Source organism: Anas acuta, chromosome 4 (genome assembly GCF_963932015.1).
Source record: "Anas acuta chromosome 4, bAnaAcu1.1, whole genome shotgun sequence".
NCBI classification, from domain to species: Eukaryota; Metazoa; Chordata; class Aves; order Anseriformes; family Anatidae; genus Anas; species Anas acuta.
Window position 1 is genome coordinate 43,441,103 of NC_088982.1, and position 15,567 is coordinate 43,456,669.

The 15,567-nt window shown below is 35.8% G+C and overlaps 1 protein-coding gene across 3 annotated transcripts in view; it reads right to left on the minus strand.

Moving 5' to 3' along the window:
• The window catches only part of LRBA (LPS responsive beige-like anchor protein), a 391,035-nt gene that overhangs the window by 45,103 nt on the left and 330,365 nt on the right, over window positions 1-15,567 (minus strand). For all 3 annotated transcript variants that reach the window (XM_068680931.1, XM_068680932.1, XM_068680930.1), the window contains exon 48: window positions 13,930-14,097. In XM_068680931.1, the coding sequence (XP_068537032.1) occupies window positions 13,930-14,097 (168 nt within the window). The remainder of the gene's footprint in view (window positions 1-13,929; window positions 14,098-15,567) is intronic.

The following is a 15,567-nucleotide window of genomic DNA, read 5'->3' on the forward strand; positions in this document are numbered from 1 at the left end:
GGCCTTTCAGTAAAGTGCTTTAAACAGGGCACTTGAATGGTAGAACACAAAAACACTAGCTGATTTTTAGCTTTTATAGCAGGATTGTTCTTTCTCTCTGAGATTCTTCTTTTTCATGGTTTAACACTTACCTTATTCTTACAAACAATTATTTTACTTAATAATAAAGACCAGTACTAGGAAACACAGTCGTCTCCTGTTACAGGAATAACATCAAAAGTAGAATGCACCTGATGCCTTAGTATCACCAAATTAATAATGCTCTGAGATAGGAAATGTGCCATCCAAAACAGTACATTTGGTAAGGCTTTTGGAATACCGGAACTCATCAGAATAGGACTTCAAATTATTCTATGGTCAGATTATAACACTCTTGCCCATTCTGGAAAGTACCTTAATCTTCAAAGAACTGGTGAATACATAAATTAAGCAAAAGCTCGGTGTAATCTGCCATACAAATGCTGAAATTCAAGGAGTACTTTTTGAGGAACAGCAATATCAGATTCATGAAACACTAAAGCTCAGTAAGGCCGTCAGAGCCCCCTTCCTAGTGACAAAACTTCCTAAATTAAAGTTCAAATCTAGGTTGTTGTGACTTGAGATATCAAGGGAATCACAATGACATAGAATTTGAGGTCCCTTTAGACATGTGGCAAGAACAAAGCAACATCTTACTGATCAGCAGCTCTACCCTCCCTGTAAAAAGCCGAAAGCATCCAGATTAAAAGATTTGCCTATGTTTACTTGCAGATTAAGTGCGTATTTTTACTAGCAAATTGAAATTCTGTTTTGCAATGAAGGTGGTACCAGAAGAATATAAGATGCAAAATGCAGACAGTCCTGGATGCAAGTTATTCTGTGCATGTTAAAATCTTTAGGGCAAACCTACAAAGTGTGTTTATGTCTCCATATTTTTTCCATATTACTCAAAATGAATAAAATACTTTTTGAAGCACAACTCCCATGCATTTATTTTAGATAGAGCTGAAAATAGCATTGATAAGATGAGGAAATAATAAGCTTCAGATTGTTAACTTGCTTCTACATGGACTTACAATTGATATAGAAACTTCCATTAAAGAGAATCAGAGTTTTGTGATACTCATTGAATCTGCTGTGTCCTTTAATTTCCACTGCTACTTCTACAAACTATACTCGCTTACATAGTGCCAGTACTAAGAAAGGAAAAATTAAGCATAGGAACATATTAATGCAGAGCATCTCAAATACATTAATCATAACAAGAGCACATAGTGATGTAGAACAAAAATCAGATGTTAAACTTGCTTCAGTCAATGAAAAATCAGTGGTCAGAACACTATTTTTCAATGTCTAAACCTTGAGAAGCTCACCACCATCCATTAAAAGCTGGAAGAGACACAGTTATGATTCCACTGCTTACTCACACACTTGATGCTCATCATTATCAGATGAGCAGAACACACTGCAGCAGCAGAACAGCTATTCATCTCCCAGCCTGCCTTAGAACAGAGGATAATCCCTCCGGGATCTTAAAAGAAGTATAAAATATTCTGCTCAACCTGCAAGTAAATAGCCATTGCCTATTTTCACACAACTGGTGGTCCATCACCACAAACTGCTGACCAATGGGACAGTGTTTTTGCCAAAGCCTATCTTAGGGGACCAAAAATTCTCAGTTTTCAGTCTGTATGTAACAGTCTGTCTCCACATCCATGTTTATAATCTAACTGGAGTTTGGGATTTACAGTTAATCACAAACACGTCTTCTAGACTCATTCACTTCCATTTGGCCCTCACATACTTTAAGAGAACACGCATTTCTAGGAATACAATGGCCCACTGAAACAGTCTTTCTCTTTCAGCCAGTGGAAATGGGAAAATTCACATTTGGATCACATCCTACCACAGGTAAAAGTTTGATAAAATATAAAAACTGTGTATAGAGTACAGGCACAGATAGTGGTATCTGTATGTTCTCTTTACCATGCATCTTCAGAGATCTAACAGAAATTTGCAAAACTTGAGTAAAAATCAAGGCAACAACACCTGAACAATTGCGTCTAGACATTGCAGCTGGAGTTCAGCAGAAAAACCTCTTGCATTCCTTTTCATCACTAATAAAAATGTAAAGATTTTTTTTTCTTTAGCTTCAAGACTTCTTCATTCTGACCAAGACACTGTACTAGCTCCCCCAAATGATAAGTTCCTTGTCACAGATTGTATTCAAAGTCTATCCAGATGTCAACAGTACATGTTCTCAAATCTGATGATGTCTCAGTCAGAAGGATCGCATATAGAAGATGCAATATGACCTCCCTCCAGCAGCAGAAACATACAGTGGTGGTGAAGCTAGAATCAATCCACATTCTCTCAATTTACATAACAAGAGAAAGAGAAATATGGGGGCATTTTAGTCACCAGATATCACGCAGACCTTTATCCAACCTGCCAAAGAAAATCAGCTAGGAGCACAGAATGCTTTCCTCAGAAAGATAAATCTCTTTTAAGATAAAGGAAAAGAATCTACTACTTACCAGAGAATATACAATAAAATGATCATGGGTCAAGAAGCCATCAACTTACTTTCTAAGAAATTATAGCCCAGCTTCTAACTTCATTTTCTTGAAAGAGGCATTAATAGCATTAGTCAGCATTACTAAGAGACGGCCAGCTTCTTCTAATGGCAGAGGAAGGGTATGTATTCTGACACTGCTGAATCTCTTGGAAGCATACAACTGTTTTGATTACTATAGGCACAAATATTTGGGAAATTTCTATTTTCTATTGGAGGCACTGTATAACTGGAAAGGAATAAGCTTTGTTGAAAGATACCTTTACTTCTACAAACTCTTATCTCTGAAAGCATGCTGCATACCACAAAGTAAAAGATAATATCATTCAACATTTTGTTTCACTGCTTCTCAAATATCTCAGTAAAATAGATTTCTTCCTGTTAATCCTCTACAAAAACAAAACTTTGGTAAGGCCAGAATTGTTCCAGATGCTACAACAAGAAGTAATAAAATGAAACAAGCTAACTAACTCTTTACTATAATACACACAGTCACCATCTCAAGCCATGTATGAATATGACAAACATCATATTTCAAATGTTAATTAATTTGTAAGCACGGAAGTCATAAGCAAATTTCACAAGTTAAAATTTATCTGATTACCACAATACAGTGTTCCTACAAAAATCTCCTGGATTATCTCCTCTTTTCTTGGGGGTTTAGAAGAGGAGGGAGGGGAATAAGGAAGCAAATTAAAAGAAAAGGAGCGAAAAAATAAAACTTGCTGTAGCTATAGTACAGCTTTTGGCTACTGCTTAACACAGATCTTTTCAGTCTCTGAACCTACCCTCTAATCTAACTGTGAAGCAAGTTAATTCAACAGTATGCAGTACCCACCAAATACGGCTGTAAATTTTTTGGGAAGGAGGGTGATGGGGAGGTTGAACATATGGATGCAGTTAAGGTAAAAACAGATGTTTGTTACTTTTCTTTGCAGCAACACTCAGAAACTAAGTCAAAATTGCTTTTTTTTTTCATGTTTATGTCTGAAAGAACTATAAAATTAAATATGAGGGAGGGAGGGTGGAGGGGGAACTGCAGTGAGTGTCACAGAGAAAGAACGAAACGGTCTCTAGTTTTGAACTCAAATCCTGAAATGAAGGCCTGTATAGTTAAAAAGCAAGACATACACCATTTAACTCTAGATTTAAAGACCCTTAACAGAGACCTAACTCAGAGTGGCTTTCATCATGCATGCTCAGACACAAAGCACCAAACTGTCTAAAGAGTCTAAGAGCACACCATACCCATGTTAAACTGCACCCTATAGCTTGAATGTCCAATTACAGGTTACACACTTATCGTTACAAAGAGGCTACTTTCTGTCAATGTGTCTTTACATATCTGTATGTGAGTATTTCCAGTTACTTCTCAATTATCAGTAGGATTTAAATGCCAAACATTTGAAAGCTCAGGTGAAAAAACTTCATGCACTGCAACATATATTCTTGCAGAATGTGTGTTAAGAACAGGAAAGGTTTGGGGTTCATCCTCCTTCCTTATACCCATTATTTACGTCCAGAAAAAAACAGCCCTCACAAAAATAATTACTTTGGCTCTCTGCCGCTCCTACCTCACTTTTCAATATTCAAAAAGGTTTACACACATGTTCCTCAGTGATTTCTATTGGCTTGAGTGATACGCAATTATGATTACTTGTCTTCCCTCTCCTTCCACCCAGATGTTGCTTTGCAGCACCAGAGAACACAGACCATTTGACAGGTTTCCCTTCAGACAGCGAAGCGGAATGGCTTAGCAGCTAACCGACTAGCTCCCTTCCCTGTGGGATGGTGATTAAAATCAAGCTCTGATAACAAGTGATCAGAAAGCCTCTTCTGACCCGATAGTCACTTACGCTTCCATGGTACGGTTCTTAGCTCAATTCCTCACGGACTGCAGTCCTGATAACACTAGCCAGAGAACAAGCATGATTCATACCAATTAGATAAAATTGCTGAAAACAGGCTGAAGATTACAGAAGAGAAGCCTGTCGTAGTACCCTCTCCCCTTGTTTCATAACAATCCCCTTTAGATCAAGATTGTGAAAAATGGGCAAAATGCTTTTCTGAAACTGGCAATGTATACACTTGCTGACTGTACACCTGCCCTGGGGATATTACACTACACTTGACCCAGGGAAAAAATAAAGCACTCAAATGTTCATATAGGAAATTCACACACTGACATCAACTGTTCTCAAAATACAAGAGGCCTAATTTCTTCATGCGAAAACAGAAATTCCTTCTTTTGTTTTGACCTCACAAATCACACCCTTTTCATCAAATCATTCAAATTATTTATTTTATCAATTGAACTATTCACCTTAATGTACTGTTTTAAAGAAAATTGCCTCTCCTAGATTTGTGACATAACAAATGGCAGGGGAGGAAGGGAACGAGGAGGGAAGAACGGATAAAGAAAAGAAAGATCAAGTGTTACATACTGTTCCGCAAGTATCATTAAGCACACCTACAAAACGTTTGTGATAACGGAGTGTAAATGATTTCTCTTGTAGCACACTATTGCTGTTACTACTTCAGCTCAAGTAGCGTGGGTCATGGCTCCAGAGCTGAAGCATGGGCAGAAATACTACCAACAGCTGTGTAACAAAACTGAACAGGGCACATCACACAATAAAATGATATTAAAATGAAGAAATGAAAGCCATCAAATATAAATGAAGCATACATTTATTTTTTTTCCATCCTTGTAGCTTCTTTGTGAGAATCACATCTTTTGTATTATTTTTTTTAAAGTTTGTTCTGTGTCTCTGTTCAAAATACTGTTTTTGCCTGGAATTTAGGTTACTAGTCCAACCACTTGCTGGTTTTTAAATCCAAACTACCACAGACACCTGGAGGTTGGGCTTTTTTTGGATTTTGTTTTTGTTATGCTTTTTGTCTTAAAGCTATTTGAGATTCAATATATGAGTATTTTCTCCTGCTTGCATCATGAAGAAGTACAGAGGGGAGCACAGAGTAGGATACCTTCCACCACGGCTTTAAAAACAAAAACACTAACCCAGCTCTTAAACTGCATCAGGAAATTTTCTCTGAGAATCAAGAAAATTAAGTCTTTTTGTCCTGACAAACCATCATGACAATTATATGGCAGTCATTAAAGTAAAACAGGAAGTAATCACAGTTTGTGAAAATATAAATAGATTCCCCCTTGGGGCCACATAAGTTGCTCCAATCTGAATATATACATTCCAGGCATATTAAACAGAGGTCTAGCACGGCCTCACTGAAATCTCCAGTTCATGCAGCTGTCCGTCTACAACAGCGTAATCCCAGCTGCCAATCTGAAAGAAACCAGTTAGACAGAGCAGACACAACCAACAGAAACAAATGTCACTCAATAATGTTCAGAGGCACTGGGTTCATGGATAATTTCAAACAGTATCTCTGTCTGGAGCACTGATGTGCTCACTCAAAACACCTAAATCTTTGGCTACTGGAAAGAGGCAGATAAAAAAACTAGAACTAGAAAAACAGGTCTGGAAGTACTTCAAAGAGACTGACAAAGTAAAAAGGGGAAAGAGTCTAAAAAGAAAGTTGAGACAAATTTAAAAACCTGCAAATAATGCTGGATTCGGTACAAGCAAAATCCTACGCAGCTCGGAGGCTAATTTTTAAAAGTCTAAGTGTCTCCATTTTATGTGACCACCAAAACCAAAATTGTCTCATTTCTCTATTCACTACAGCACTGAAGTTTTCAAGAGAATAACTCATTGCTTTCATTTAAAATCAGTAATTATTACATAGAAAGCAGTGGCATTGCAATATGCGTTACCTGGAGACTTCACCATTTTTGGCATTGTTCATTCACCCCTTTAAAAAGCAAAGAATAATCTTTAAAACTTGCTTCCTACATACAGTCTAGTTAGTTCCTTAGCTGACTCCAAATTTTCTGATATAAAACCTTTTCCTTTGGAAGAAAGAAGTTTGTTCCACTCTGATAGCATTCCATGGAGTTTCTCCAAATTTGATACCATTTCTATTTATTAAATAAAACATTCTGATATGAGGGAGGTTAATACATCCAGCATCCAGTGATCATAAAAACCCTTTGCATGATCACCTGTTAGAACCTGTAACAAGTGTGAACAAGAAATTAATTAACTCATTTTGCTAAGCTAAGATAATACATATATTTAAACTAAGGCATAACAAGATCAGACTATCTGTTTTCAAAGTATGGAAAAATATTATCCCAGAGTTTTCTACAGCAATTATTATTATTTATTATTTTTAATCTAATAAAATGTAATATTAAACTGAGGCTTCAGTTTTGGACACTGATTGAGGAAAAGCATCTTCAGCATGACCTCAGGTTTCTCACTCACAAAGCAGCTATTTTCAAATATAACTAATACAGTTATATTTGCAGTTATAATGCAGTTTGGTAAATAAATACACCATCTAAAGACACAGTGGGAATATTCATGAGCTAGACACACCAGACTACAGTTTGCAAATACAATGAAAGCACTCCAAACAAAATTTTTTAGTTTCCCAACTGTTGAACAAGGTGTTGATTGGACTGCTTGAGGAACCTGCAAATAATCTAAGGATGCTGGTAAAACCAAATTAATGAAATATTTGTAGACTGTTTGTCTCCATGTTCGATTCAGGCTAGATGACTTAGTCTGTGAGAACTGTAGCTATTATACACTAGCATACCTCATTCTTTCTACATAAGGAAGAAAAAAAGAAAGATTAAAAAACAATAAAAGGAAAAACTTTCCCTTCAAAAAAGTTGGTTTTGATAGTTTATGAACAATTCTTTTTTCCACTTCTTGTTTACCTTTTTGATTACTTGTTCTTAAATGTTGGCCAACAAATATGTCAACTATCTAAGGCTGACCAGCCAGGCACAAATGAAAAAGAAAAGAGCCCAGGGGGTCTCAAGGCCTCTCTGGCCCTGATAGATCCACAAGACAGGTCAAGCAAGAAGAGGTAAGGGAACTGACTGCTCTGAACATTTCTATCCTTTGAATTACAATCGGACTGAGAAAAAAAGCACTCAGAGCCAAAGAACTTACTTGCATGAGTTACCTCTTTCCATAAACCTTTACTATTTTTAGTAAGCACAGTTGTTTGATTCTTATTTTGTTATTCGGGCATCTCAGTCCTACTTTAGATAACTCTAAAATATCAAACTTTTTCCTCTTGGATACAAAAGTAGAAGCATCAAATAAAAATAGGATCTATTCTGTAATGAAGAGAACATTCAGGTCAACTATTTTTCTGGATTGAAACCTAGCTGAATACTTCTATGTCTGTTTCTAAGCAATGTACTTAATACATAAGTTAAGACAAAGGGCAATAAAACCCCATTTGTCATGTCAAACTCTGGGCTAAATAGAATCAAAGAAATGCCGCACCTCCCAGATATCACAGTGAACACTTGATTATGTTCAGGTTGCCTGTTTACTCAAACACCACAGATAAGTCACAGTGAGAGCTGAGATGGGAGAATTCATAGGTAAATAATATGGACCAGTGTCAGTACTGGTGCTCTTGTTATTTTAATATTCCTTTTTAACAGAAGAAAATACTCATCTTTTCTTGGGAGAATCCCAACATCTCAACAAGCTGATTTCATGCAATAGAGGGAACTGCTCACGTACAATGGCAACTGAGGCTCTTATCTTCACTGTGCTATTTGTCTCCGTCTTCCATCAGATCAGCGTTTCTTTGCAGTTGACAAGTCCAACTCTCCTTAGCCATGAAATCAGTATGCTTACTTTAAATATATTCTTCTTAACTCTGGTTGCATACAATATTTTAATACCGATTTTCAATTAGAACTAGACCAAGTCTTAACATTTATTTGGCTTTTCACGCTGTTCCTGTGCTGCACAACGTCAAGCATACCATCTGTGCAACACACTTCTGGCCAGAGATGATTCAGTGATCATTTCAACAACAGTTTGAATTTTGCCTGCATAAATTCATTACTTACTGAATTCAACACATTTAAATTTACTGCTCTGTGACAGTATTTTATAATCACTTTATCCCACTTTTTAAAACTCATCACAGCCACAACAAAGACTGTTGCCCAACCTGCTAAAACCAGACTGATCATTTTCCCAACTATTTAGTAAATGTTAACTATGCTATAAATACAAATTGTGTTTATACTTTGTGAAAGATTCACTGCTGTCAGAGTTCTCCAGCTGAGTTAGAGCTGAAATATGCTATTAACTCCCACCATGAGCACAGCTAAAAGAGAGGCCAAAAATGCTTTCTCTGGGATAAGATATCAGATCTGCTACTGCTGTCATGAAACCGGGGTCATGTAAACTAAACATCCTTGTAACTTCTTTTGGAAAGCACAGAAGTCTCTCAAATTGTAAATATTTAAAAATAAAATTAGACTCATAAGAGAGAGGTCTAAGATGCGTAAAACTTACCCAACGATATTAATCTGGGGTAACATTTAAAAGCTATTATCCATTAAATAATTTATGCCATATGCCTTAAAACAGAAAATAAAAATAATAATTTCCTCTCTTTGTATAATCAGAAGTGGCACATTGAAATAACATACCAAATGCTATGTCCAAACTGATTCTTCACAATTTCTGAATCTCCTCAGTTCATATGGAAATAAAATATCAATGGTAGTAAGAAAGGTGTCGATAGAATGGAGAAAGCTGTGCTTCCTAATGTTAAACAGACTACCTTCCTATAACAAAATGGTACCTTCTTTCTAAAGGAAGAAGTATAAAACAACTGAATCATCTAAGGCTAAGTGCAAATCACTTTGTAATGAAAGTACGTGGGATAGTAAATGGATGGGTCTTACTCTCATGTTTTTCAAACTATTATTGCTAATTCTAAAATCATCAGTCTTTCTTAATTACTGCCTACAATTATCATGCCATACGATATTTTAAAAATTATTCAGAGAATACAGTTAGGTGCTTTTTGATAAGTATGGTACATAATTTTGTATACCTCCTGAAGCTGAGGGGCTCCTGTAGTAAATCAATATATTCTCCAAGTAATTTTTAGCCTTCTGGCTATAATCTCTTTTCTTTAAGCTTATCTAGTGTTTATGCTAGCCACAGAGGGGTATGACTGGAGAAATGGACTTTTAATTATAAACTCCAAGTGGAGCCCAAATTCATGATGGTCCTCCCTTACTCTATGCTAGAGACAATAGAAATTTTTATTCTTCTGATGAAGAAAGTAATAAAATATAAATTACTCCAATATACAAATTATTTTCTACAGATTGTGCTTCACTCCTTCATCAGTTGCTTGTCTGAATGGAGTAGAACTAATTCTATCTTTAAAAAAAAAAAAAAAGGGCAAAAAAAACTTGGACAGCTGTTTCAAAAAGAGAACAGAATTTGTGATAAGAAGGTGATGCGAATTCTCTCCAGAACTGCTGGATGACATTTATCTGTAGTACTGTGACTTCTTGCCTCTTCCATGCAGGAACAAAAAAACCCTTCACAGCAAATCTTATGATTGTAAGTTCAGATCAAAATATTTTTTTCAAGACAGAGTCAACAGAAGGTAGTAATATAGCATACTTCTGCTGGCATATACCATATTTTCCACAGGAAAGAGATGTGATATTTACTGCTTGTCAACTAACAGCAACATCCCTTTGCAGTTGGAACCTCTTTCAGCGAGATACACAAATACAAAGATCAGAGTTGATGACAACACTGTTAAAATGGCTTGAGGAAAAAAAGAAGTGGATGAAGGAATGGTCTCTGCAGGGATGACTTGTGCACAGATATGCCAGCAGATGTACTGGATCCCTTGCCTTGCTTCTCCAGTTGTTCCCTTCCCCCACTGGCTCCAGCTCAAACCCTCCTCTCTTGATCTGTTCCCCCCCCCTCCTGAGATTTGCCTTTGAATTATGCAAGCTTTGCACTCCCCAGGGTTTATCTGCCAAAAGGTAGCATGTGGCCCATGGTTTGCATTTTAGTTTAAAATTTTCGATTATAGCAGTCAGATCCTTTCAAAATACTTTACATCCTTTATTCCCATAGGCAGAAAGAATGGCAGGAAAAAATTGTTCACAGCAGTATGAGAGGATGTAAAAGTTCTACATTTTCAGTTAAAAAAAAAAAAAAGAAAAAAGAAAGAAAGTTGGAATATGGTTTTAATCAAGTAGTTTTCCTTCCTAGACGAGTGCTTCCTTCTTGTAATATATATAACCTGACTGCCTATAAAAATAAAGGTGCCAGTTGGAGCCATTTAGGAGACCTAAGGAAATTCTGCATTAACCTGAACTCCTCCACTCCTCAGTTCCTTCCACTATTATTCTGTGTGTGGCCTCTCCTGATGAGTTAGGTCACCGATATCCACACACATATCCGTGAAGATACTTCAGAAACATCACGGGCTTCTCATTACTGATGTGGTCCAGGCTTGGCAGCGTATATACTCAGAGACTGTCTTAGTGGAGAAATAGCCATGGTTTGAACACATACTATTATTTCCATATGATACCTAAGCCTGGGTAACTTGCAATATAGAAGTTTATCCTTTTTTCAGATTTGCAAAGAAAAACATATATTCCACTACAATTTTCAGGATTTAAAGCCCCAAGCCTTGAACTTTATCGCAAGGAGAAAGCTTAAAGCATCCTTTCCAAAACCCAGAAATCTAGAATAAGATTTCTGCTTTAATACTTGCTTAATAAACAGACAGTAAATCTGTGGTGTCATGCCTGCCTAAAAATACTATTAATTGTCCAGATCAGAAACTCATTTGGCCTCTAACCGGGAATTTGGTGGAGAAAAGAAGAAATATTTTCTGGCAAGCTGACTGAAGGAGAAAAATAAATGCTGATTGAAGCTGCTCGGCAGTACAGAATGTTAGCGTAGGTCCTCAGGGAGATGGATTAGTAAGCAGGAAGAAGGTGAGGCTGTCAAAGGTGCATGATAAATTCATTTAGCACATAGATATAGAATGATTATGCACATAGATATACACACAAGAAGATTTTTTATTACTTTCATCTTTACTCACAAGTAAAAACAGAATAACTCACCATTGGTGATGACACTCATTAAATCTCTTTGCATGGTTATCAATATCATACCAGAGCTGATCATACGTACCATTTCAAATTACATATACATGTGTATACAATACAAAAATATGCTATTAAAAATAAATGTACATAGGAAAGGATGCTTTACTAAACAGGAATCTTTCTACTGTTGGACTATCCTTAGAGCTACTTAAAAATAAGGCTGAAAATTGCTAAATAAAGATATTCTATTGGACCAATCTTCAAATAACTCAGAATAAAAGTACTACAGATAACATTCATTCTGCTGTCTGCATTTATCAGTACGTATTTTTTACACCATCAGTAGTGTTTCAAAATTCTACGTCTGCTAAGCTACTCCGTTATTATGAACTCAACATCAGTGATTTCTCCCTCTCCTGTTTGCATTTTAATACACTACTCAGTTCAGCCAGTACAGAACAAATCAGAAATAAGAAACGTAGAAGTGACATACAATAAAAAACCCATACTCAAAAGATTTTGTAACAAAATATATTAATATATTTATAGAGGTACAAAATGCCTCTCTAGCTGAGACAATCCACACTTCCAGACAGATTTGTAACTACTTTGTTGGTCTTAAATTAGTGTGTTGTTTTTTTTTTCAGGCTATGACACAAGGAAAAGAGATCACAGTTACACTGATAATAGAGCTGCTCTAGAAAAATTCAAAACCACGTAAAATGTATGTCTGGAAAGCTGCTCTTTTGTTTCTAATTTTGTTCTAATTGAAGTATTACTTCAATTTGTAGCTTCATCATTTCACTTCTTTAAAAAATAGTAAAAAGTTACATTTATGTTATGTTGTGTGAATCATAAAAAAATAAAACCAAATAATAATATAAAATATCTGAAGACATACTCTCTAATCTATATTTCCCATAGGTGTACCAAAATTAAGAATGGAGACTGAACTAATATTAATTTTTACACGGTCTATTTTTTTTGAGCTCACACTTAAACCTACCACTTCAAGAGTCCAGTAAATACTATTACAATGTAAGAGTATTTCCTTATCAGTGTACAAGGAAACAGTGATAAACGTTATCAATAATATGAAACAAATGACAGGGTGAACAGTATCAACTAGTATCTGTGGGTCAATAACTGTTTCAAACCTGGTTAATACAATTTTCCTTAAAAGCCAAGCATTCCAATATATTTTTTCTTAGCTCATTGGAATGCAACGATGTGCAATGTCTGTGTTTTAGCTCCAAGTGGGCCAAGATGAAGTCTGCAGACTGATTGCAGCCCAAATAACACTGACAACCAGCCATAACTTCTGCTAGTAACGCCAGTCCTCACATACCTCTACATGCCCTGCATACCCCCAAGCCTTTCCATTGCCCCGCTTTCCTGCCAGCCACAACCCACACTGTTGCTATGACATGACTTTCTCTACAGAGGGCGTCAAGGTTTCCCAACAGTCAGATGGCTGGTATGTACATTAAAAATAGTATTATTGAAAAGAATAATCACTTAATTCTCGCACATTCTTTCAACAAACAATAAATGACAAGAAACTTACCCTAGGATTAGTCTACAATTCTACAATGAACTTCAAGCCTAACATTTTTAGTTCCAGTCTACTGACTGAACAGAGGAAGTAAAACCTCTCAAAAATAGCTTTTAATCACCCTCCCCACACCCTCTTTTTTTTTTTTTCTTTTGGAAAACAGCTATTTAGGTGGAGGAGGGAGTTGTTTTCAAGCCCACAGTAACATTAAGATATTTTATCAAATATATTTTTCTCAATGGTGATGAGCCTGAGTAAAAGACGCAATCTTTCCACAGTTCAAATATTTACTTTGGCTTATCAAAAATACAGGACAAGTTAGTATTAATCTGATAGCAAGCTAAATAAAAATAATGGAAGCAACAAACTATAGAATGCTTGAAATGTATTCCATATGCAGGATTGCATTAAAAGACAATTGTTAAAACTGTGGAATTTAATTCAAAAGTGCAAACCAAATCAAGATTGCCCACAGTCTTCTTTCATTAAGATCCTGCATTAGTGGGAAGAATGACTGCCCTCAGAGCAAATAAAGCAGTCCTTGAACATTTTTTATTCTCATACTGGTGTGGCTGAATCTAGGTGCACAAAATTTAAGAACAACTTGCATGCTTGTTCTAATTTTGCATGCTGTGATGACTGATTAAGGCACCTTGCATTTGTCTGGCCTGTAGCCAAACCACAAGAGAAAGCAAAGATTTGAGCATTCACTGGTAGACCTAAACAATGTGGTGTCTTTGCACTTTCAGCAGTACCAAAGGTTAACACAGATTTTGCATTTCTACATTTGAAGTACAAACTTACCTCTCTCAATACAGGATCTGTTATTGAACTTAAATTAACAGCTCCTTCGTAAGTCAAATAGTAGAATACATTCAGGGACCTAGCAGCCTCTGGCCCTTGCTGTTTGTAGCCAAAAATCAGATCAATCCACTGATGAAGCTGGCAGGAAACAAACTCACTTTCTAACGCCTGTAAAAAAACACACACAAAGTATATAAAGTTGAGTTTGGCAGACGGTCATCATTTCTTAGTAGTAGAAGCGTATTTTCAATAGCATACAAAATTATCTTAACAAGTCTCTGTACAAAATTGATAACAATAGTTTAAAATTATATTATAAAAAAAAATGCTCCGCAACAGATGACGGGGTCTCCTGACTAACCCTCTTGTACTTCCCGCTCACTGTAAGATCTTGTTGTTTACACTATCATAGTGGGAATAAGAGCAAAGCAGTAAGTGGAAAGCATTTGTGCATTTACAGGCAGACAGGCTATGTTCTCATGAACTCTCAAGATACAGTTGTGTTTTTCTATGTGTGATCTTCACAATGAATAATAACAGCATATTAATCTGATTGTGACATACGGACAGAAGACTGACAGAATCTGGGGAAACTGAACTAACTAGGAGTGTTAGGGTACAAAATATTTACATGCTGAAATATCAGCCTGCTAATACTTTTATGCATTTCTTGTATATGTCTTTTAGACAAGCCTTTACATAAATAGTATTAGGATGCTGAATGATAAAGCCACTTTCCTGAAGATGTTATCCAGTTACAATCCAATCCCCAAAACAAAAGCATCTAAACAGTAATGATCTCTCCATAATGGTACTAGAAATAGTACAAAAATATTAAAAGATAACTTAAAAATCATTGTAATCTAAAGAGTTAATTCACCTAGGTTAAATAACTAGCAGGATTTGTTTCCACTATTTCACACAGAGGATTCAATATATTTTTTATTTTAATGAGTAGATGAAACAGTGCAACAGAGTCTGATAATCTCTTCATCTAAAGAAACTAATAGCATTTTCCTTGTAAAGGAAATTCCTAATTTTGAGTAGAGGAAGTTAAAATTAATCTGAAAACCAAGGAAATCATTCTGCAAGTTGCACACAAAAATGATGGGTTTGTTTCATTAACTGATGCCTGAAAACAACATTTAAATTGACACATAAAAACAGCAATTGTCTTAATTTGTGTGGTGCACACCACACAAAAGCCCTAAATATGTTCAAATTAGAGCAAGCTGCTTGATTGTCACTGCAGCCTCGTGTCATATTAATGCATGACAAACATTAAACCATACACTTAAATGGCAATTTATATCATTTAAATGTTTACTGCCACGCCAGATCATCACTCATTTAAATGTGACTTTCTGACAGCTAATTTCAGTTAATTTTCCTCGATTCACTTAATTAGAACTTTCAATCAAGAAAAGACCTGTACATATCTCCTACTTCATATCATTCTTTTTTTCATTGTTGTTTTTTATTAGGATTCCCAGCTATTGAAGTGCTGAAAGCATTCTTTAAAATGAATTACCATAAAGGATAGTAACTCTTTGGATGATCATATGGAAATACCCTATAACATATATGCTTAAACAGGATTTTTCATGCTTTTTAAAATTTATTTTTCTTTTTTGTTTG